This window comes from Hemiscyllium ocellatum, chromosome 17, assembly GCF_020745735.1.
Source record: "Hemiscyllium ocellatum isolate sHemOce1 chromosome 17, sHemOce1.pat.X.cur, whole genome shotgun sequence".
NCBI classification, from domain to species: Eukaryota; Metazoa; Chordata; class Chondrichthyes; order Orectolobiformes; family Hemiscylliidae; genus Hemiscyllium; species Hemiscyllium ocellatum.
Window position 1 is genome coordinate 55,632,867 of NC_083417.1, and position 25,605 is coordinate 55,658,471.

General features: G+C 41.0%; 1 protein-coding gene across 2 annotated transcripts in view; it reads right to left on the reverse strand.

Annotated features, from left to right (window-relative positions):
* Positions 1 to 25,605, reverse strand: part of fhod1 (formin homology 2 domain containing 1) — a 312,470-nt gene that overhangs the window by 65,471 nt on the left and 221,394 nt on the right. For both annotated transcript variants that reach the window (XM_060838185.1, XM_060838186.1), the window contains exon 10: positions 18,457 to 18,809. In XM_060838185.1, the coding sequence (XP_060694168.1) occupies positions 18,457 to 18,809 (353 nt within the window). The remainder of the gene's footprint in view (positions 1 to 18,456; positions 18,810 to 25,605) is intronic.

A 25,605-nucleotide genomic window follows, 5' to 3' on the forward strand; every position in this document is an offset into this window, starting at 1 on the left:
ACCGTTACCAAGGACAGATTTTGATTATGGATTTTAGCCTCGTTCCAAAGAGGCATTGTTTAAAAAAACTGAAGTACTGCATACTACATAATGAGCAGGCAGATACTCCTATCTTGCTAATAACACACATTTCTGAAACAGTTTTAAAATATACTTTATATGTACCACATCCATATTGTGCACATTATATAATACTATAATTGAGAATACCATGGTCCATTTGATAAGGGGTCCTTGAACTAACAGGATTTGAAAGCAACTGACTTATAACGAAGGACTGAGGGTACTCGGAGGAGTCGTCTGAAATTATGAAACAATAACTTTTAATTTCAGCATTATCTGAGTCCAGCAATAGCTTGGACAGACATGAAACCTGAATTAAGATCCCCAGATAGGAAGAAATGGTGCCATGTTTCTTGCGTGTTTTCACATCGATTGTGTCCTCCTAATCAACATTAAACTAACTTTCATCTTTTTGTAATCCGCATCCTTCATCCCTATGGGACTGTTGATACGATGTGGATTGGCAAGATACTGGTTCATAAACAGGAAAAGAAAACTTAGCACAGATGAATGGTCAGAGTCAATGTCAACGATGGGTCACGTTTTATCCGTAGAACACACTAAGACTATTCATGTTTAGTCCAAATGATATTGTAAACTGATTCATGATTCTCAAAGATTGGTTGAGCATTTTGAATTTTAAACCGACAGTGGACAACTGGTCTCCCCTGTGTACAATGTACTTTCTAAAACACTGGCTCAATTAGATGTTTTAGATAATGTAAACAAATTGGAGCCAAGCATGGAGCTAAATGAGATGGGCAGATAGCTTGTGGGATAATAAGTAAAGTCCAATTAACTTCGATGAACTTATCACATTATAACTGGCAATTACTTTAATGGTGAGCACATAACGACACTCCCGCTCTAAAAGACTGGTTCCTTTTAGAGCACTGCAGATTAACAGCACAAAGTGATACTGCAATATACACATCATCCTCTGCCCAATGTAAAGTCCGTCAAATAACCAAGAGATGACTACTGAACTGAAGTGTTCCAAGGTGATAAGGAGCTCATTGACCCATCAGTTCTTTAATAACATTAAAAGAAAGAGCTATGTTGCTTGGGAAATTTCCAATTTATTTTAAAACTGAAGACATTTTAAGATTTATAGAGTAAACAGCAGTCAGCAAATAAGTGAAGTTGCAGGCAGGTCCCACTCAAACTGGTATTTCTACTGGTTCTGAAAGTCTGTGTTAAACAGAGATTATAAAGTGGAGCTGTGCTGCAGATTTCAGATCAGCTCAGGGGGAAAATCACAAATCCACAACACAACTGTTTTGGAAGCTATAAAGACTGCTATCCCCAGATAGCACATTGTCAAGGTTGAAAGCTATTGTAGGTTCTCTCTATTGGAAGCTGATGAACCCTTCAAGTGTTTGGAGTTTCATTATGGAGATCTTTTCAACAGGACGAACCTACCTCTGAGGATGAACTATAACTGAGTGCTGCTGGGCCTTAATGACTGTCAGAAAAAAATGGACACATTCTATTTTAGAATCACTGTCAAGACATAAAACGACTTCAATAGTGATACAGTAGAGAAGAAAACATGGGAAAGAATGTCTGCACAAACAAGGAACAACAGTATGCTACTCAGCTCTTCAAGCCTCTCCACCATTCAATAAGATCATGGCTGATCTGATTTCGACCTCAACTCTGTATTCATGATAACAATCCCCGACAATCTTTCATCTCCTTGATAATCAAGAATGTACTGACCTTGGCTTTAAAAACATTTAAAGATTCTGCTTCCGTGGTCTTTTGAGGAAGACTCTCAACCCCCCCCCCCCCCTCCCCCGACCCCCCAAAAAATGTCTTTTTTTTTAAAATGGCACCTTCTTAGTTTTAAACTAGTCACCTCTGACTCTTAAAGCTTTGGGAAGCTTCTGGAATGGTTGAGGACTGCTCCAGATAAAACAGGCTAGCTTATCCTCACAAGGCAATCCACTCATTCTAAATATTAGTCTGAACTGCTTCCAATGCATGAGCATTCTTCCATAAATAGTCACCAATACAATACACAGTATTCCACAAGTGATTTCATTAATGCCTTGTATAACTGAAGTATAACCTTCTGCTCTTGCATTCAATTCTCCTTGCAATAAAGCTTACTGATTACTTGCTGAATCTACACGCTAACCTTCTGTGATTCATGCTGAAGGAAACCCAGATTTCACTGCAACTCAGAGCTTTGCAACTTCTTACCATTTGCATAATATGCTTACAAAGTCATCAGCATGGAAACAGACGCCTTGATCCAACTAGTCAACAATGACCAAGTTTCCCAAACTAAACTAGTCCCACTTGCCTGTGTTTGGCCCATTTCCCTCTAACCCTTTCCTATTCATGTACTTATCCAAATGTCTTTTAAATGTTGGAACTGCATCTGCATCCATCACTTCCTCTGGAAGATCACTCTGTGTAAAAAAAAAAGTTGTCCATGTCATTTCTAAAAGTTGCTCCTCTCACCTTACAAATATGCCCCCTAGTTTTGAACTGCCCCACCCTAGGGAAAAGACCCTCACGCTTTTTTGTATTTTGCTAAAATGAACTATTTCACACATTCCTACATTGTATTCCATTTGCCAAATATCTGCCCACTCACAAACTATTTATGTCCTTTCGCAGGCTCGTTATGCCCTCTTTGCAATTCATTTGCCGACTTATCTTTGTGTCATTAGCAAATTTAGCTACCCATGCCTTCAGTCCCTTCATTTAATCATTTATATAAATTATAAGCTGGGGCCCCAGCACTGACCCCTGTGGTACACCACTCGTAACATTCTACCAGTCTAAAAAAAGACCCATTTATGCCTACTCTCTGCTTCATTTTAACAAGCCAATCTTCGACCCCTGTCAATATATTAGTCCTTACACCACAAGCTTTTATTTCCTGCTGTAACCTTTGATATTGTACCTTATCAAATGCTGTGTAGAAATCCAAATTTAATACATATTTGATTCCCCTTTCTCTACAGCACAAATTACTTCCACAAGGAACCAATACATTAATTAAACATGATTGATTTTCAACAAAGCCATGTTAGCTCTGCCTGAATACCTTGAACTTATCCAAGTGTCCTCTTGTAACATCATTAATAATAAAAATCTTTAACAATATATTTAATATTTTCCCCATGATAGATGTTAAGCTTGCCGGCCTGTAGTTTCCTCCTTTCTGGTCTTCCTCTTTTTGAATAAAGGGAGTTACATTAGCTATTTTCCAATCTAATGGAACCTTGCCTGAATCTAATGAGTTTCGGTAAATGAAAACCAACACATCAACTATTTCATAGACCATAGAATTTCTACAGTGTGGAAATAGGACCTTCTGCCCAATAAGTCCACACTGACCCTCCAAAGAGTAACCCACCCAGACAAATTGCCCTACCATATTACTCTACATTTATCCCTTACTAATGCACCTAACCAACACATCCCTGAACACTATGGGCAATTTAGCATGGCCAATTCACATAACCTGCACATCTTTTGATTATGAGAGAAAACCAGAGCACATGGAGGAAACCCACGCAGACACGGGGAGAATGAGCAAACTCCACACAGACAGTCACCTGGGACTGGAATCAGACCTGGGTCCGTGGCGTTGTGAGACAGCAGTGCTAACCACTGAGTCACTGTGCCACCCACCAGGCCCTTCTTTTAAGACACTAGGATGAAATCCATCAGGACCAAGGACTTGCCAACTCAATGATTTACTCAGTGCTACTTCCCTGGTAATTATAATTTTCTTGAATTCCTCTTTCCTTGTATTTTCTGATTTACAGCTATTTCCAGGATACTATTGGTGAAGACTGATAAAAAAAATGTTCAATTTGTCTGCTGTCTCTTTTTTCTTGATAACTAGTTCCTCCAGACTCATTCACGACAGGACCAGGACTAACTTTGTTAACGCTTTTCTCTTTTAAAAATCTGATGAAATGTTTCCGACTTGTTTTTACATATTTGGCTAACTTTCTCTCGTACCCTCATTTTTCCCTCCTTGTTAATCTTTTACAAATTCTTTGTTTATATATATAATATATATACACTGTCTAATCTTCTGACCTGCTACTTATCTTCACAGAATGATACATCTTTTCTTTGAGTTTGATACGATCTTTGCCTTTTTGAAGTTAACCTCAAATAGCAGGTCTGTCCCTTAGAACTTTTCTTGTTTGTTGGAATGTACTTATTCTGTGCTATCCCCTTAAATGTTTGCCATTGCATCTCTATTGACCTATCCCCTAGACTGAATTGGAGCAGTGTCTAGAATTCATTACTAGACATGGGCTCAAATCTGGTATGTTCTTTTACTTAGCCCATTTCTCATCCAAAATATTAGCTCTAATCCGAGACTCGAGTGGCAATAATAACCAGAGCTCACAGTCAGAATTAGTCTGTATCTGCCAAAAATAATCCACCAGACTACCAATAAGCAATCTTAAATGTTGCAAAACAAGGCATCACAGAAACTTTGGTGGTTACAGTCTCTGACCTTTTATAGGAAGAAAGTCCTTTTATTTTCCAAAGGGATGGCCAATTTGAGAAACTTCTAAAATATATGAATGGTGACCACAAATGCTGATAGTTTGATAGTCTGATTGACCAAAGTGGGCTGATGGGAGGGGGAGGGGAGCAGAAAGTTTCCATCCATTGGCATAATAACCTTTCTTTCCACATCCAAATGACAGTCTAAGTCTTCTTGACTTTTGTGGAGAGATTTAGTCCCCTCTTGTCTGGGTTGAATGAAGCTGTTCCATGTTTGCCTTTATTCTTATTACTCCTGTATATTATTATCGATATTACAACTGAAGTCAACACTCAGACACGATAGGAAAGAAATAAGGAAGTAAATAGTGAGGAGCGGCAATGTTGCATGAGTCAAAGTTATTCTAGAAAGGCAAGATACCATTCCCATCACCCCTTTTCCTGGTACCATGCAGTTGGGCCTGGTCCAACCTGTTGAACACTTCAGAGTCAGGAAGCTGTAGGCTCCAGTCCCACTCAAGAGGTCACAGCACACAATCAAGCACACTTCACATGAAGTAGCGAGGAGCATGTTGCACGACAGATGTCATCTCTCGGATGGTTGCTAAAACAAAGCCTCCATCTACCCTCTCTGGCAGATATAAAAGACCTCATGGCACAATGTGAACAATTGCATGAGGAATTTCCCCAGTGACCTGATCAACATTTATTCCTAGCCACTACCTAAAGAGGATGATTTGATTCTCATTGATTTCACCTTGCTCGTGAAAGTGATCTACTGTATTTCTTACAAAAGCAACTATTCTTCACAAGTGTTTGACTGAGTGTAACACTCTTATGGGACGTTCTCAGGCCATAAAAGGCAATGTATAATTGCATGTCTTCTTTTTCTTTGTTCACTACAGGAGAAAATTAATGACATAAGGAAGGAGCAGATGGTGAAACACTGCAGAACTATTTTGGCAGTTTTGTGAACATTATGAAGGGGATTCAGTACTGAATGAGTTAATGTTTTACTCAATTGGGTATAGCATCATGTTTCAACAACCAATCCTATAAACATGTGTGCTGGCCAGATATAATACTGTTAGACTTTCACAATGGCTCCAGCTTTGTTTGGCACCACAGCAGTCTCCTGGTATTTATTTGCTCTTGGTGTTCAATCATTACTCATAACCTCACATATACACTTCCCAAAGTCAAGTCTCAGGAACATTTGATTCTCTACAGCAGCAACAAGGCTCCTCACCAACATGTTGCTATTTTTCACCACAAGGGGCAGAATCTTAGTGGGGTCTGAGCAATGCGGACCATGGCGAGATTCATGGCAAAATCAGCCAGGAAGGCCAATCTCAACATCAGGACCATCTCGCTGTGCTGTTGTCCAATGGTGGGGTGAGTTTTTCACAATTTGCCAATGAGAGGATCGTAGCTTGTTAAATGCTTTATGATTGCCACTATTCACCTCATTAACATTCAACTTCTTATTTTACCACATGCATCACCCAAAACAAATGGCAAGGATCTCCATACTGGATACTGGGCACCGACATCTCAAAATCCATGGGTATCAGCTACATGTAATCCACATCCACTGACAGTGACATCCAACATGTGCCAGTCCTTGTGGTAATCTCAGATCCACTTGCTGGGCACTTCTGCACATCACTGCTGTACCAGCCATCATCGTCATGCTCTGTGCACTCAGGAACAAACACCCAGCTCATATACAGGACCAAGTTGCATCTCTAGGCTCTCTGCTTGCTGTCATCGTGTTCACTCACTCTGAGCCAACCTTGGTGCCCACAGCATCCCTGCCTTGCATTTCCTTTCCTCAACTTTTTGTGATTTGCCTCTTCAACCTAGGCTCACTGTACTTCTGTCTTGCCTTGCAGTTTAATGCAGACACAAAGCCAGGAAACTTGTCATGGTTATCAGCAGTCCTCAGTCAAATGTTTGAGGAGGTAACAGGAATGACTGAGGAGGGAAGGACAGTGAATATTGTCTTTGGTACATGGACTTTGCTAAGGCACTAGATAAGGTACATCATAGCAGGCTGGGCCAGAGTTTCATGGGATCCAGGGTGAGCTGGCTAGATGGGTACAAAACTAGCTTAGGCATAGAAGAGTCATACCAGACTTAAAATATTAACTGTTTTTCTTTCTCCATTGATGCTGTCAGACCCGCTGAGTTTCTCCAGCATTCTCATTGCTTGTTTCAGATTTCCAGAATCAACGGTATTTTGCTTTTATTAAAGAAAAAGCCCCAATTGTTAAGATCTTTTCATTGTTACAGAACTGTTACTCCTGATCTTCTTTTGTTGTGTGGTTCAATGCCACCCTATGAGCTTGGGTTAAAGACAGAGTGAATAAGGAGAAGGGAAAGTCAAGTAATGTCTTCAAAATAATCCCATTTGTTATACATAGAGTCATAAAGATGTACAGCATGACAACAGACCCTTCGATCTAATTCATCCATGCCGACTAGATATCCTAAATTAATCTAGTTCCATTTGCCAGCACTTTGCCCTATCTCTCTAAACCCTTCCTGCTCACGTACCCATCCAGATTCCTTTTAAATATTGCAATTGCACCAGGCTCCATCTCTTCCCTGGCAGCTCATTCCTCAAACGCACCACCTTTGCATGAAAACATTGCCCATTAGGTCCCTTTTAAATCTTTCCCCTCTCACCCTACACCTTTCCATCTAGTTTTGGACTCCCCCACCCAGGGAAAATACTTTGTCTATTTATCCTATCCACGTCCCTCATGATTTTATAAACCTCTACAAGGTCACCACTCAGCCTCTGACACTCCAGGGAAAATAGCCCCAGCCTTCAGATTCTCCCTGTAGCTCAAACCCTCCAACCCTGGCAATATCCTTGTAAATCTCTTCTGAAGCCTTTCAAGTTTCATTGATGCTGAATACTGCTTTACCTGACATTCACAAATAATCCAGATTCGGATCTTCCAGTTATATTAGGTAAGGACTGATTTATCATTTCTGTGTGTTTGTATCAATGTGTTTTTAACACACTCTAAAGTTCTAATCTAATGTTGGATAGTCTAGAGTAGGGTGGTGTATTCTTCTCGAGTGTCCACTCTGTGCTATTTGTGACATTATTTACAAGGATGCTCCAGGGTCCTGAAGCCTCCCAACGTCAAAACTCACTGGAAACCACGTTTCAGCTCAATTCATTACCAGTCACTTTCAATGTCCATACATTTAAAGATGCTACTTTAATTTCAAGAGTAAGTCTTATACGCTTTATGGTGACAAGATACTTGGCACCATGTGGGTCAAAGCAGATCATTTGATTGGTATTCCATCCACCATTGATGCAAGGTGGCAGCAAAGTACACTATCCACAAGTTACATCTGCAGACACTCACTAAGCCTCTTTCAACAGAATGTTCCAAATTGCAAACCTCCACCATCCAGAAGGACAAGGGCAGCAGATACATGGGAATATCAGAAGCTGCAAGCTCCCCTCCAAGCCACCCACCATTCTGACTTGGAAATATAATCACCATTCTTTCTCTATCACTAGGCCAAAAATCCTCAAACTCACTTCTTCCCAACAGCACTCTGGGTCACTCTAAATGCCATGTGGTTCAAGAAGTGGACAGGCTGGAGGCTGGAAGAACACAGCAAGTCAGGCAGCATCAGGAAGTAGAGAAGTCAACATTTCAGGTGTAACCCTTTTTTTAAGGCTGGGGGTGATTGTCAGGTGAGCTGCAGATAAAGAGGAGGTGGGGGAGGGATTTGGGTGGGGAGGGGGCAGAGTGTGAGGCGGTGGTAGGTGACAGGTACAGGGTACGACCTGGTGGGTCAATGGGAGGAATGAATCCAGTTAGTGGCTGGAAGGAAGGGTCAGTAAACAGAATGCAAAGGAGGAGAGGGGCCGGGAAGGAAAGTTATTTGAAATTGGCGGACTCAATGTTGAGTCCTCCGGGCCATATGCTGCCCATACAGAAGATAAGGTATTGTTCCTCCAATTTGCAGTCTGATTCGATGTGGCAATGGAGAAGGCCAAGGATGGTCATGTCAGAAAAGAAGTAGGAAGGGGAATTAAATTGGGCCGAGACTGGGAGGTCACGTCAGCTCCTGCGGGCCTGGCTGAGATGCTCAGCGTAATGTGCCCTTAGTTTGCGTTTGATCTCTCTGATGTAGAAAAGACTGGAACACCGGATACAGTAAGCTAAGTTGGAGGAGAGGCAGGTAAACCTCTGTCTCACCAGGAAGGACTGTTTGGGGCCCTGAATGGAGGTGAGGGAGGTGTGCTGGCAAGTTTTGCATCTTTTACGATTGCAGGGGAAGGTACCGTGGGGTTCGGGGGAGGGGGGTTGTTGAGAAGAGTGGTATGAACCAAGGATTGATGAAGGGAGTGGTCCTTGCAGAAGGCAGACAGGGGTGGGGAGGGGAAGATGTCCTTGGCGGTAGGAGTCTAGTTGGAATTAGCAGCAGTGTTTAAGAATGATACATTGGAAAGCAGCTCACGGTCACCTTCTCCAGGGCAATTAAAGATGGGCAGTTAATATTGGTCTAGCCAGCCCACAACCCACAAATGAATGCAGAGAAATTCACGCTGTTAGGAATCTAACGTAACCACAGATAAAATAAAGATGCAGTTCAATTGTACAGAGGAAAGAATTGCCGTTGATATTGTTCTCCTCATATTGTTCAGAGCAACCTTAAAAACTCACACATTGTTTTGAAGTGCAGTCAGTGCAGAACAGCCAAGGGGTCTGTGAAACAGTGGCAAGTTTTTGTTTAGTTGTGCTGGTTCAACTACTGGATAGTGATCTACCATTCCTCTCGAGCTGATATTGACATTTGTAATTAGTTACTTAAATCTAAAAACATGGAACTCGCAAGTGTCAAGATTGTCATCGAGGGCAGAGGTCTTCAGGCAACACTGCAAAGTATCAACATCTTGTATTTATATATTCCTTCAGTAGCAAAACATCCCAGGGCACTTGACTGGAGCAGTATCAGGCAAACTGAAGGCAAGCCAAAGGTTAGGATAAGTGACCAAAAAAGTGACCAAATTATTCATGGGAGATTGAAACAAGTTAGCTCTGAAAAGATCGGATTTTGTTACATTATTCACTCAATGTTTTGAATTGAATGAATAGAGGGAAGTTTGCATTAACTATTATGTTCACGAAATGCATCTCAAATAAAGTAGATTATTAATTTCCAAAGCTCCTCCGATTAGGCTACGGTCAAAAATTGAGCCCAATTCCAGGCATTACACTTTAGGAAGAATTTCACCTGTAGAAAGGGTGCATTAGAGATTGACTAGGATGGCATTAAGGATGTGGGGCTTCCATTCTATGGACAGTAAAAGAAACGGGGGATTTCTTCTCCTGAGAGCAAAAAAAGTTTAGGAGGATCTATGGAGGTATTCAAAACCATGAACGATTTTGATAGAGTAAATAAACAGAAACTGTTTCTAGTGGCAGAAAGGTTGGCAACCAGAAGAAATAAATTTTACAAACTTGGGATAGAAGCAGATTCTCTTTTACTCACAGTGAGTTACGCAGATCTGAGATTCATTGCCTGAATGGGTGTTGCAAAAAACATGCAATAACATTTTGAAGAGGGAATTAGATAAATTCTTGTATGAGAGAAAGTTGCAGGAGTACGTTGAAAGAACCAACGAAAGGAACTGCCTGGAAACTATTCACAGTGATAGCACAGGGATGATGGGATAAATGCCCCCCTCCTTAAAATGAACCCCTTTGACCAAGCTTTTCATTACTTCCTGTAATGTCTCCTTTAGCTTGCCTTAAGTGTAATTCTAATCACCATCTCTCATCAAATGTCTTAGTCTTCCTTCAGAAAGGCTGGAGAAACATGCAATGAGGACACATGTGAATCCAAAAGGGATTCCTTTTGCAGCAGTCTTCGGTCTGTGGTATGATTATGTCAGAGTGCAAGATGCTCAGATGACCTTTAGGACTGAATAGCACTGCTATTGTGCATGTTAAGCAAAGTAGCCAGCAAATCCCACTACCCGTTGTCCCCCCTCTTACTTTCTTCAGTCAGCCATACACAAGGAGTACTTTTCCTCATCAGGTCAGTCCTCCCCGATCCAATTATCTCTCCTGGATACAGCACACTCCCCAGATTTTCTACCTTTATTGAAAATTTTAGTGAAAGAAAATTAAGGGAAGCTATGCACTGACGGATTCCTCCAAATATTTTATCGTCACATCAAATATACTTTAAAAAATACCAGATTTCCTGTTTAGCCCTATCTGAAGCCAGAGAACTAACATGTCAACTTGTGAGATTACAATTTGTTGAATATAATTGGAATCACATTTCCCTGCTCTCTATCAATACACTGCATGTAATTTTATAATTCAGGGAGCCTTGCGCTGATCAGAATCAACACACAGCTGGATTAAAATGTGTTGAGAAAATGGATGACACCTTATACATTTCTGCAGTATAAACTACTGACAACTTTATGTGCAATACTATTAGCAGAGCAGTTAAATTGTAATTGATTAAATGTGCAGATACACTTAGAACGTCATGTCTGATGTATGGGGGGGGAGGCTAAGGAAGACGATTTGGTTCACCCTCATACCCTCAGTTCCTCTAATAAACTGGGTCATTTCCAAAGTCGGATTACTCAGTCAGTGGACCAATTCCACTCAAAGAACAAGAATTCAGTGGGCACTGGTTCACTGTGAATAAAAGCCTCCTAGGGAAGAACATCACCATCAGTCTGAATCAGAAGCAGACAGGTATTCATGAAAATCTTAACTTTGGCTCCCTCTGCCTGAGGATGCTTCAGATTCCAAACTGAGTTTCGCCTGGTTTCAGGAGCACCAACCCACTGGGGAGAGGCTGAATATGCTGGAGCATCAGAGGCTGAGAGGTGACCTTACAGAGGTTTATAAAATTATGAGGAGCATGGATAGGGTGAATAGCCCAAGATCTTTTCCCCAGTGTAGGGGAGTCCAAACCTAGAGGGCAGAGAGTCATAGTCATAGAAATGTATAGAACGGAAACAGACACTTCGGTCCAACTTGTCCATGCCGACCAGATATCCCAATCCAGTCTAGTCCCACCTGCCAGCACCCAGCCCATATCCCTCCAAACCCTTCCTATTCATATACCCATCCAGATACCTTTCAAATGTTGCAATCGTACCAGCCTCCACCACTTCCTCTGGCAGCTCATTCCATACACATACCAACTTCTGCGTGAAAAAGTTGCCCCTTAGGTCTCTTTTATATCTTTCCCCTCTCACCCTAAACTTATGCCCCTCTAGTTCTAGAATCCCCTACCCAGGGAAAAGACTTGTCTATTTATCCTATCCGTGCCCCTCATGAATTTATAAACCGCTACAAGGTCACCCCTCAGCCTCCGATGCTCCAGGGAAAACCGCCCTGGCTTATTCAACCCCTCCCTATAGTTCAAATCCTCCAACCCTGCAAACATCCTTGTAAATATCCCTGAACCCTTTCAAGTTTCACAACATTCTTCCAATAGGAAGACCAGAATTGCACACATTATTCCAACAGTGGTCTAACCAACGTCCTATACAGCCACAACATGACCTCCTAAACTCTTGTACTCAATACTCTGACCAATAAAGGAAAGCATACCGAACACTTTCTTCACTATCCTATCTACCTATGACTCCACTTTCAAGGAGCTATGAACCTGCACTCCAAGGTCTCTTTGTTCAGCAACAGTCCCTAGGACCTAAGCATTAAGTGTGTAAGTCCTGCTAAGATTTGCTTTCCCAAAATGCAGCACCTCACATTTATCTAAATTAAACTCCATCTGCTACTTCTCGGTCCATTAGCCCATCTGATCAAGATCCCGTTGTAATCTGAGGTAACCTTCTTCATTGTCCACTACACCTCCAAATTTGGTGTCATCTGCAAACTTGCTAACCATTCCTCTTATGCTCACATCCAAGTAATTTATATAAATGATGAAAAGTAGTGGACCCAGCACCGATCCTTGTGGTACTCCACTGGTCACAGGCCTCCAGTCTGAAAAACAACCCTCCATCACTACCCTCTGTCTTCTACCTTTGAGCCAGTTCTGTATCCAAATGGCTAGCTCCCCCTGTATTCCGTGAGATCTAACCTTGCTAACCAGTCTCCCATGGGGAACCTTGTCAAATGCCTTACTGAAGTTCATATAGATCACATCTACCACTCTGCCCTCATCAATTCTTTTTGTTACTTGTTCAAAAAAATCAAGTTTATGAGACATGATTTCCCATGCACAAAGCCATGTTGAGTATCCCGAATCAGTCCTTGCCTTACCAAATACACGTACATTCTGTTCCTCAGGATTCCTTCCAACAACTTGCCCACCACCAACGTCAGGTTTGAAGATGAGGAGAAAGATTTAAAAAGGGACCTAAGGGGCAACTTTTTACGCAGTAGATAGTGCATGTGTGGAATGAGCCTTGGAAGGAAGTGGAGAAGGTTGGTTCAATTGCAACATTTAAAAGTCATCTGGATGGGTATATAAATAGGAAGGCTTATGGGGATATGAGTCAAATGCTGGCAAATGGGACTAGATTATGTTAGGATATCTGGTCGGCATAGAAGAGTCGGACCGAAGAGTCTTTTTCTATGGTGTACATCTCTATGACTCTATGGCTGAATAATAGATCAAAGGAAGTTCTCAGCCGTATCAAACCATGGGCTAAATTGGACATGGTGGTCTGAGCAAAGACCTAAACTAAAGAACATTCCAGTGGGAAAAAAATAGGCTACACAATCAATGATAATTGCTGAAAAATGACAGGTAGGGCAGACTATTTTTCTTCAAAGAGACAGATAATCACATAACTTGTTGAAATATTCTATCATCATTCCTTTCTCCTTTAAATAGCTATCAAATTTTATGAGTCGGTGTCTACCTTACAATTTAATTTTATGTTTGGAAAGAAAAGGGAATGATAAAATAAACATTGGCTGGCCATACACAATCAAATGTTGTTGTCGTGGTTAACTGGTGTTGACCAGATAGTTTAAGGCTGTCTCTTTAAAAGTCTTTTTGTCAGACAATCGTTTCGTGATTATTTAAGTAAGTGATTTTCTGTTGTGTTTCCTAACCTTTCACCTCTTTGGGCCTCTTCCCAATCTTGCCTCATGCTTTATTTGTGAATTACCCCTCTAAACAAAGATTCAACAGACACAGCACAGTCTTCAATAGGCATTTTGGCTAGGACCAAGCAATGTGACAGGATAATCTTCTGGCATTAGGGTCTCAGTCAGAAACATTCAGTACAAAGCCAGATTTTACAGTGTAGATAAAGTTAAAAATGAAGGATCAAGCATTAGATAGTATAGGAATGCATTCAAATGTTGCTTGAAGGCCAAAGTTTGTCTTTAATAGACAGTGAGTTTTTTTTGTACTATTTGTTATATTTACACTTATTGTCGCTTGAAGTTTGAAACAAAATTGCCTGTTTTGACAACTTATTTCCAGTAAATCAGTATTACTATCTACAACAAGTGGTGACTCATGTTCAATTCATCCTCATTAAATAATTCGTAGGACACCAAGATTTATCGGTTAATGTCATTCTTAATGGATGGTTTTTCTCATATTAGCTTTTGAATGGTTCATGCAGACAGGCTAACACGATAAAATAGGCAGTAAATGTGGGCAGAATGGTGACTCAGTGGTCAGCACTGCTGCCTCACAACGCCAAGGTCCCGGGTTCAATTCCAGACTCGGGCGACTGTCAATGTAATACTTGCACATTCTTCCCATATCTACGAGGACTTCCTCTGGTTTCCTCCCACACACCAGGGATGTGCAGGAAGGTAGGTTAGTCATGGGAAATGCAGGTTTATAGGCATAGGATCCGGATGGGATACTCTTTGGACTCGATAGGCCAAATGGCCTGCTTCCACACTGAAGAATCATGGAATTTCAGACTTTCAAAAGCTTTCTCTATCTACTAGGCAGGAGATTACAAGATCTACATCTTAGCAGGAAAATAAAGAGCTGGATTGAAAACTGGCAAATTAGGGAATCAGAGTTCTTTACAAATGGTAAAGAATCAGCCACAAACAGTGGACAACAGTTCACCAATGAAACACCAGTCATTCAAAACACCTCCAGCACTAATCAGTCCTCCATATACAAATCAATATAAATTGCACAAAATAGATCCCATCTCAGTATTGTAAAAGAATTATTCAACACAGTAAGTCCATTGTGGCTTTTTGTAAACAAAAATAATCCAATTCATTCATTCCTCATCTCCTACCCTGTAGCCCTCTAAAATTTTCCTTTTCAAATATGTATTCAATTTCCTTTTGCCAGTTCTTTCAAAATCCGTCCATGTCTCATGAATGAATGAAAATAAAAATGTTTCTAAAAGCCCCTTCTGGAATCCATTTCAAATGACAGCAAATGTATTCTACCTTTCTAACCTTTTATTTTATAGGGTGCCATTAAATTCAAAGAAAATATCCTTTTTGAAAAATCTTAAAGATAGATGTCATCTGATTACAATTGCTACTTTGCTACAGTCTGGAATTTAAACTTTGCTGTCATTGGGTCAAAGGTCACAGACCCATGTTATGGAACGTTATATGATCTACCAAATCTTTGACATGACTCGAGTGTAGTGAGTTAACTGCTAGCATCAGCCGGAGACTTCATCTAGGGTGGTTTAGTCAGGCCACACACTAGGTTATGATGAGACTGATGTAGAATATAAATAGAATTCTAAGAATGAGATGAAACACTCTGAAAGACAAATTCATTGCAAAGAGCCTCATATGGGAAGCAATGCATAGTTACTTGGTTAGAAAGGAACTTTTTGTTTTTATTCATTTACAGAATGTGAACATCACAGGTCAGGCCAACGTTTATTGCCCATCCCTAACTTGTCCAGACGGCAGTTAAGAGTCAGCCACATATTGGTAGATCTAGAGTCACATGTAGATCATCATCTTCCAGAGGAGCATTCAAAACTAAGTCCCCAAAACATTACTTCGGTCTCTGCCTTAATGGTTCAGTGATAAGGTCATTGCCTACCCTTTGTTGAGGACACCCAACATGGTTTCATGGAAATAGATCATGACTTACAAATCAAGTTGTGTTTTCTTTAAGAAATATGAAGAGTGGAGAAAATGGATGCCCAGTAGATGTTTGAAGATGTTATCCAGTAGACTTGCAAAAGTTTTTCTCTATGTGCTAGGCAAAACATTAGAAGACCAAAGACTTTGGTACTAGCAGTAAAATAAAAGGTTGGATTGAAAACTGGCAAGCTGGATGTAGGCAGTATGAATTTACAGATGGATTTAGATCTGTTTGGAGACTACTCCCTAGTAGTGACCAAGAGCTAGTTATATGATCTACCTTTTACTATTTTTATTAATCATTTGGGGATGTAGATGCTGGGTGAAACAACTTGGAAATCCACAGAGGAAGTTCTGTGGAATATTTGTGTGTAATAGGACTGTAGAGGACACTTGCCTGCCTCAGGGAGATCCTGACGAACTGAAGGATTGGACTTCTGGCTTGGCAAGTGAAGTTTAATTTGGACAAATACATGGGATCAGGACATATTGGTTTATCCTTGCTCAAGGTATTGATCGGGGCATACTTGGATTACATGCTGAGTTTTAGTCTCCTCACAAGTTAGGTGTTTGTGAAGCTTTGGAAATGACATTGAGGGCAACTGGTGGAAAGCATCTCAGTTAATAGACGGGTTATAGAGTTAGGACACTATAGTTTCTCATAAACTTCACTCAACTTCACTAACCTTGATTATCTGGACTAAATATATAAATTAGGAGATAACAATTTGAAAGAATGGAAAGATTAGATCAACTCATCTCATTCTTGGTTCAGATGGTAACACTCGTGCTATCTTTAGAAGGTTCTGGGTTCACACAGCCTGACACTTTGCTGCTCTATTACACATACTGCCTTTGGACGAGGTATGAAGCAAAGGTGTCGTCTGCTCACTCATCAGAGACAAACAATCCCATGGGGCCATTTCAAAAAACAGCAGGGGAGCTATGCTCAGAATCCCAGTTGATAATTAGCTCTCAATCATCACAAAGTTGGTTCATCGGGTCATTCTCACATTGTGATTAATGGGAGCTTGCTGTTTCATCATGTATATTAAGGTAGTGCTTACTCTTCAGACAATACTTCATTGGGTGAAGGTGCTTTGGGACAGACAATGAAATATAATACATAAACATGAATCATTCTTTGTTTATCCAGGAAGCTCTTTTCCCAGAGAAAGGATGATGAGCTTCCAGGGCAGGATGCTGTCTCACATGGTGCGGGCCAACTTGCTGGATTCCTTCCTAGAAGGACTGGATCACATCTTGCAGAAGGAAGCTAATCCTGGAAATTCCCAGTCAGAGAGAGATCTCCTGAACTGCTTTGGATTGTCTGCATGGGTGGGCAATCAGATCTTACCAAACCCACTCTCTTCAGCCCGGACTTGGTTAGAGGGTTTGCTCAGTTGACTGCCTCACTCAAAAGATCATATGGATTCAGGTGGGGTGAACGGTGCATAGAACGCTGATATACCAAGCACCACAACTGTGTCAGACAGGCTGGATAGTATCTGCGCCCAACAATATTCATATGCTTGCAATAGATCAAATGTTGAGTTTGGTGTCTTTCTGATCTGTAGACCTTGGTTGGATAAATTGGCTGGACCGCTGGGGGAGTTAGGAGTCCTTGTACATTATTTTAGCAATTTATAGGCCTATTTTGTTTTTTATGTGCTTGTTTCAGTGTCCTGCATTCTGTTTCCTTAATAAGTTTGGACAGTTACTGCATCTGCTTTACAGATACACAATTTCTAAACCCGACTTTCATTATATCTGTGATCTATGTACTAACATGGTAAAATATGCCCACTTCAATAACTCACAAATAATTGTGGTTCGCTATGAGCTAATTCCTCATCATTCTCTTTAAAATCAGGAATGCTAAGCAGGCTTTCATTCAGACACAGTGCTGCTATAAGGATGAGCTGGGCAGTGTCAACGTTTCTACATGTCATGCCTTAAGGTGACGAGTTCAGTTATCACATCTGGATAAAATACACATGCTTTTCATTTATGGGTTGGATTCAACACTGGGCAACAGCACAAGCAGCAAGCACATGGACGCAGCTGTAAAATGCCAAGTCGACATAGGATGACAAGAAAGTACCTAATTCCTTAGCTTTTACCTATCGGGCCAGAACCCAATCTACCATTGCTGCTGGATAGCACAGAACAATAGCTTGCTATGGTTAAGAAGGCAAAGGACCAAAAATATTAACAAGGATAAAAACATGTTTGTACTGACGTAAGATCTCAGGTTACATCACTGATGGTGCTCATAAAATACAACTTGGGACATAAGCCAGCAGCGCCATGCATCATTCCACAAATTAAAGACTTATTGAATTCCTCTTTGATGATAATACAAATGACAGTCAATAGATTCCTCTCTTTAAAACAGAACCGAATGTGTATGAAAAATGTACAATTAATGCAAATTTACAAACCAACAGCTGCATAGCAAAGGCCAGCGGCCATCCAGTCACTGAAAGCATGACAGAACTTGTATGCATAGACGTTTTTATGACCTCGAGATATCCCAATATGCTTTGCAGCCAATGAAGTACTTGCTTTTAAAATATTCAGTTACTTGTTATGCTGGAAATGCTTCAGTTCACTCAATCACCTCAGCAAAAATAGGGCTGTTAACATATTTGCTATTGTTGGACTTCATCACTGTCTTCACAGAGTGAAAAATTGCATTAATAACGCCACAGAAAAACATCATTCCAAATTCCAGCTCTAGCTTAGTGTCCAACATAAAGCATTTGTTAATATCACACAGATTAAATTCAATGTTATAACTTACTCTGTTGAAGCTTTCACTTGGTTTGTAGATGGTGAATTTAAATCACATGTAGGAGTTACTGGTGTGGGTGAAGGTGTTGCAGAATGGCTTTGGGTGGTTGCTTGTGCTGACTGAATGGAAATCACCTTTGAATTCTTTACATCAAACTGGGTAGGACTGCTTGGACTCACTTTTCCTGGCGTTGGGCTGTGTGCTCTTGCTGGTACTGGACTGGCTGCTAGTTCAGCCATGTTTTGTCCTACTGATCTCCTAGTTTTCCGTCCATCGTCCCCATTTGGGGTCAGCTTCCTCCGGTCCCTACGTGCGTTTGGCATCTGTCCATCATCTTCACCGTCTTCGTGCTTTAGTGCATTCTGGGTAAAAGGAAATCACAGTCAGCTCTAGACCACATTAAGCTGGTGACAGAAATCTTCATATGCAGAGGAACTGGCAAGCTTGCAGTAACATTTTTGCTATCAAATCCCAAATCAGAGTGAAAACAATAGAATTATTTTACAAACAGAACTAAACACTTTGATATCTAAGCAGACCAGCATCCAGGTAGTTTGCCACCATTAATGTAAAAAGACACCAGCTTTTAACTTTCTATATTTATCTGGAATTAACTCACAGATGTGATCTGACTTGTGCCTAGTTTTACAGCTCCACTATTAATGATCATGCCTTTCAGCAGCTTAGGCCCTAAGCACTGTCAATCCGTTTTTAAACCTCTGCACCTTGAAAGGCATTCCCTACAACCTACCATTTTGAGCAAATGTTTAGTCAGCTGGCTTTGCATAATCTCACTATAATAAATAGTTTTATTTGATTATGCTCCTGTGAAGCACCTTGAGATAGCATTTTGCATCCACAATGCAATATAAATGCAATTTGTTGCCATCAGGTATTAAAAAAAAATTAATAGTCTAACAACAGTCTAGTTTACCCAATATTAGATGTTTCCAACCCTTAAAAATGGTTGCCCTCTGCATGGAAGCGAAGGGGAATGTTGCTCAGTCTTTTGAGCATAGGAGTTGGGAAGTCATGTTGAGATTGTATAGGACATCAGTGAGGCCTCTTCTGGAGTACTGTGTCTACTTCTGGTCACCCAGTTATAGGAAGAATGTTATCAATCTGAAGAGAGTGTTCAGAAGAGATTTACCAGCATGTTGTCGGGCATGGATGGTTTGAGTTATGAAGAAAGGCTGGGTAGACTGAGAGCAGAGGAGGTTGAGGGGAGATCTTATAGAGATTTATAAAAACATGAGGGGCATGGATAAAGTTAATGGCAGGTGCCTTTTCCCTAGGATGCGGGATTTCAAGATTTAGGGGGCATATTTTTAAGATGGGAGGAGAGAGATTTTAAGAAGACATGAGGGGCAAATTGTTGACACAAACAGTGGTTTCCTGAGGATGTGGTGAATGGGGCACAATTACATGTTTACAAGACATTTGGATAAGTACATGAATAGGAAAGGTTTGGAGGAATATGGACCTTAAAATTAGAGAGGGTAAATTCAGAACAGAAATGCGGAGACATTTCTTCAGCCAGAGAGTGGTGGGCCTGTGGAATTCATTGCCGCAGAGTGCAGTGGAGGCCGGGACGCTAAATGTCTTCAAGGCAGAGATCGATAGATTCTTGTAGTCTCGAGGAATTAAGGGCTACGGGGGGAATGCGGGTAAGTGGAGTTGAAATGCCCATCAGCCATGATTGAATGGTGGAGTGGACTCGATGGGCCGAATGGCCTTACTTCCACTCCTATGTCAGAAGCAGGTAGCTGGTAATAGTTTAGTTTGGGATTATGTTCAACATGGACTGGTTCGACTGAAGGGTCTGTTCAGGAACTGTATGGCTCTATGACTCTATGAGCAGACTAAAGTTCTGCCAATAAAGTTGAAGAGTCAATTTTTACAATGCATTTTTGTATTTCTGAAATCAAAAACGTTTTTCAGACTGAGCCAGGAACTCTCTATTCTTTTAACTGGACATTTTGCCAGGTTTCCTTTCCAGTGGTTGTTTTGTCCCTTATGTGCCGTGAATCTACATACAAGAGAGTGGAGAGGAACCTTTCAGTAAGGCTGCTTATATAGGCAACAATAAATGATGGACAGGAGGAGGAAAAAAGCTGTTATGGAGGATATCTGGACAATAAGACAAAAGCAACAAAGAAAAGCAAAGCAATAGGTAAATACTTCAGATATTTTCCCAGGATTTTCATGTTGATTATGCATTTCTACCATCCCACAATAGTTCAACTACCTTTCACATTTATTGTTGTAATTGTGTGTGTATAAATATGGAAGAACAAATAAATTTCAAAACACGTTTTTTATAAATGGTCATTTTTATAAAAAATTCTGATTGTGATCTGGAATGGTAACAAAAAGCCAATAATAAATGTTATGGATAAATTCAGCATTACTCAATACTTTCAAAATGGACATTTAACAGGAAAAAACTGCGATCATTCTAGAGAACTCTAAAAATAGCTCAGTTATGCCTTATAAGGAATCAGAGATCCAGGTCTTGCTACACAGTTAATCTGTCCACAGCCAAAACTTCAAAGTCATCTCACGTTACACAGGATAAAAGGTTTTCCGATTTTTGCAAGTGCCATCTGATTTTGCGTGCACAATCCAACTTATCTGTGGGGTTTCTATTCCTGGGTTTCACATAACATTGAGCAATGAAAACAAAGTATACAGTATTTTAATACATATTTAGTGTTTGAGCTAATTATGGAAAAACACAGATTTATCAAGCTCTACAGGGCAGGAACAAAGAACTATGAAAGGAATGAAGTTTTGGTGCATGCATTTCAAAGAAAATGAACTGTTTCCTACAGTTCATAATGGCAAACTGCTTCATCCCTTTAAATGCCATCCATTCCAATTAAAGACTGCATGAAATCATTTGTTTGTTTCATCTACTAAGAACTTTCTAGTCAAATTGTCAGACTGATTGCATTGGATTGTGTAGTGGGCTGTGGGCCTCAGGCAATGGGACCAAATGGCAACCCTAAGCTTGGTGGTGCTTGCAGTGAGACTGCTCAGCAGTATTCCCAGAGGCAGGCGATGTTCCAAGTGGCTCCCCAATCAGAGGGCTTGCAGCAATGGAGCCTGGGATAGCCCTAAGGGAAGAGGTGAACACTGCTGATGCAGTCAAGAGATTTCAAGGCAAACTTACCATGGAGATGCTCTCCGAGGATAAAATTACATCGAATAAGCTGGGGATTCTGGATGCCAGGTCTCTCGGATTGGAAGGGAAGCCCTCCACATCACGCACTGGGTCTGGCCAGGACCCTTTGTTTTGGGATGGGGGATCCTGGGCCTAATTGTCCCAATAACTGCTGCAGGGGAGCTACCTCAATGAGGTTGGTGCCCTCTTCACATGGTGCCTGTTGTACACCCAAAGTGCCAGTGAGCTGGTAATACCACCTCTCACATGGCCCTTAATTACTTCACTGTCTACCTGCCTCTGTAGTGCACAGGGCATTATAAAGGCCACGCCTAGTGTTTCATGGACAGTTTTTCTCTCTGTACTTGAGGAATATACTGGCACTGGAAGCAAACCAAACAAGGTCATTAAGCTGCTTCCTGGGACAAAGGGATCATCTTAGGAGGAAAATTGGGTCTGATTATTAGAAGAGTGAGAAGTGCTTTTATTGAAACAATAAAAGATTCAGAGGGGGCTATAAAGGGTAGATGTTGGGAAGATGTTACACTTTGTGGCGAAATTGGGAACTAGGCAGCACTAAAAGTAAGGAGTCTCCCATTTATCATGAGGAGGACTTGGAGGATTTTCCTCTCTCAGAGGGACGAGGAGTCTTTGAAATTCTCTGTGTCACACAGCAGGGGAGTTTGAGACATCGATTGCGTTCAACACTGATTTTTTGAGCCACAAGTGAGTCAGTAGTTACATAGTGGGGGAGGAGCCTGGAAAGTAGAGGTTAAGGTCACAGTCAAACCCACCATGATCTCAGTGAATGGTGGGGCAGGCCCAAGGAGCCAAATGGGTAATGCCTATGGACATTTCTCACAACCTTATCTCCAGCATCTCCCTGGGGAACGCTCCAAGCAGCAGGACTGCCCAGAGAGGTCAGCCTGAAGCGCCTCCCCGCTATTTTCCCACCTCTACCACCATTCTTATTCCCACAGGAGGCTGTGAAAATTCTGCCCAAACACCTTGCTGTAGTATCTGTTCGATACTAGTCACCACCATAAGTTGAAACCAGTTTTAATGAGGGCCAACATGACTTGTTTGATCTCCCCAAAACCACAGTGCCACAGACTGAGGATTTCTGCTGCATAAGGAACCATTTCAAACAAGGGCAGAGTTTGGAGCAACCCTTTCAATCTGATGATGAAAGGCCTGTTTGGTTAACAACAGTAACAAGTTCCACATAATTAAATACAAAGAACATGCTGATTTTTGTTTATGATATGAGAGGAGTCCACCACAGTGATATTTGCTTCTTTTGCAATTTAAGATGAAAAGGACTTTTCAGATCTTCAGCTTTCACTCCGTAACCACCATTTCACTTCCAAGTAGACGCCACTTCGACTCTGGTCAGGAATCCAGAATCCAGCTTCCAAACAGCAAATGGTTTAAATACATTGAGGGGTGTTTGGCTTATTGAGGTTTGGAAAATGACCCACACCGAAGAAGAGGTGCAAACGGCATTGAGAGTTGGAAGTGGAGTCAACAGAGAGCAATAAGCTCAGTGTGGAGTGTCACAAGACTAGACACGCACAGGAAGAGAGCCTCTAACCGCTAAACAAGAGGGCATAAAAACCAGGACAAGATTTCAAGAGAGAGCCCCAGCAACTGATTGAGCAACGTTTCAGACTGCATCAAATCATGGAGAATGCAGCAACTCCATGTTCCATCAAGTGACTACAGTAGATCAATAGATTCATCGCAGATTAAGTTGTCAAAATCAGAAGGGACCATTTCTTTAATATAAGGTAAATGAATGGATCGTTTAATCTGTTCAGCTATCTGCCTGCAATAAGCCTGGATGATTGGAACATTTGAGATTAAAGGGGGTGGGGTCAGGGCGAGCTGGATTGTTTTATTTGGAAAAAGGTGCAATGTAATTACACTCAGAGAAAATGGCAGCAATCTGTGTGTTAATAGCGAACAGAGTGAGTCCCCAGAACCCCACAGAAATGTTGAGGGAGTCAGCTTGCGAACAGTTGTGTTTTAAATTGTCGATGAAAAAAAGAGCAGTCGTCTCAATGATGGCTAATCAGTAACAATTTATGCATTATAAAACTAGAACGCAAAGTCACCACAGTCCATAGGCGAGGGATAAGGTTGAGAAGGGGAGTGCCTTCGTGGTAACATCAGCCCATGTGGCAATTGAACTCACACTGTTAGCATCACTGTACATTGCAAGCCATTTGTTCAGCCAACTGAGCGAACTGACCCCAATACAACTTGCCATGCTCTTGTGCTTTCAGGCGGGATGAGTACAAAGGGATTAATTGTGATACTGGATTGTGGGCTTTCCTCAACCACCACAATGTCGCCAACAGTTTCAATTAGCTAGTATCTGGGACAGAACCAGCAGTTACTTCAGCTTGCCATTATGGCTCACCATGCAAGGATGTGGATGGCAGCTCACATTCCAAAAATGGAGACCAAATTACGAGGGAGTTAAAACAAACCTGGAAGATTTCTCTAGCCTTAGTTGGAACGAAGAAGTACCTAGAGAACATTTCACACTAAAGGACAATTCTGGTGTTAAGTTTCCACGCTGAGAAAGGAAAACACCAGAATTAAGTCATTTGGACCGATTCTGGAGAACTGAATGTCTACTTAAAAGGACAATTTAACAGATTGGTTAACCCAACTGTACTGGGTTTTTTTTTTGTCTTAAGTTGTAGTCACGTTTCTATTCGGTAAGCACAAGTTGCTGACAAAAGTAAATGTTTGGTCAATAGTGTCTCTGGTCTATTTGCGACAGGAAACATTTTAAAACAGGAAATGAAAGCAAACTATTGCAGATGGTTAAAATCTGAGGCAAACACAGACAATGCTGGAGAAACTCAGCAGGCCTGACAGCACCTGTGGTGAGAAATTCCTGAAGAAGAGTCAGAAGGTTCTTAATGAAATGCACAGCAGCCTCAAAGGACTGAATGGCCCACAGCCACTGACATTTCATGTGCTGGCATCAAGTCAGTGTGAAAATGGGCTAAAAGACTGACACATTATTGAATAGCATTACTTTAACAGTTGAGCAGGTAACCCCAAGTCTCGCACACATCTGAAAATTGAGTGTGTTCATAGAGTGTTCCACTAGCAGAGAAATATTTTGGATAGTGTTTGTCAGTTGGGCACGACTTCAGGATGTGGTATTACCATGAGCACTTTTCAGAAGGAAAGAGCTAACTGGTTTGAGAACGATTGAGAGTGGCATACCTTTACAAGAAGTAACACATGGATTGTTACTGCAGCTATAAAATGTTGTCAACGCATGAGGTATTTCAAAACCTGGGGCAAGACTTCAACATACTCTGTTTAATTTCATTCATTTCTCAAATGATTGTCCCATTCAAGAGATTCTGTGTATTTCAGCATACAGAACTGCAGAATTGACACATTAAGATGTCAATTTACTGATACCTCCCTGAAGGTCTGTCCAAACTCATGAATCTCCTAAAGAATTTCTTTCAACCAAAACTCCTCAAATGAAATTAACAGATTAATCATCTTTTAAGATAAATTAACCAGTCAAACCAAGAAAAAGGTAAATATAAAACATGTTTAAACAAAGTAGTATTGCAACGGAAATGGTCGATCACTGTTTCAAGTGAGAGTGCGTCATCTGTGGAAGTTGATACAGAGTGACCTTTACATCCGTTCCTACCTGTCGAAAGCATATTAAAGTTTATCCCAAATCTTTTCAAAGTTCTTATGAATGTTGAGAATCTCTGTATAGTAAGCAATTGTTACACTGAAACAACAATGCATCCTGATGATTACACACAGTATCCTTTTAAGTATGGAACAGAGGCCCCAAGTAATTTATAGGGAGGGTAACTGTAACCAATTTTGCAATTATTTTCTTAAATCACAGCCCATCAGTACCGGGCGTGAGATTCTATTTATATTCCACAGCCTCCCTGGGGAGGTTTAGGAGGTAAATAGTCCCTGAATATAGT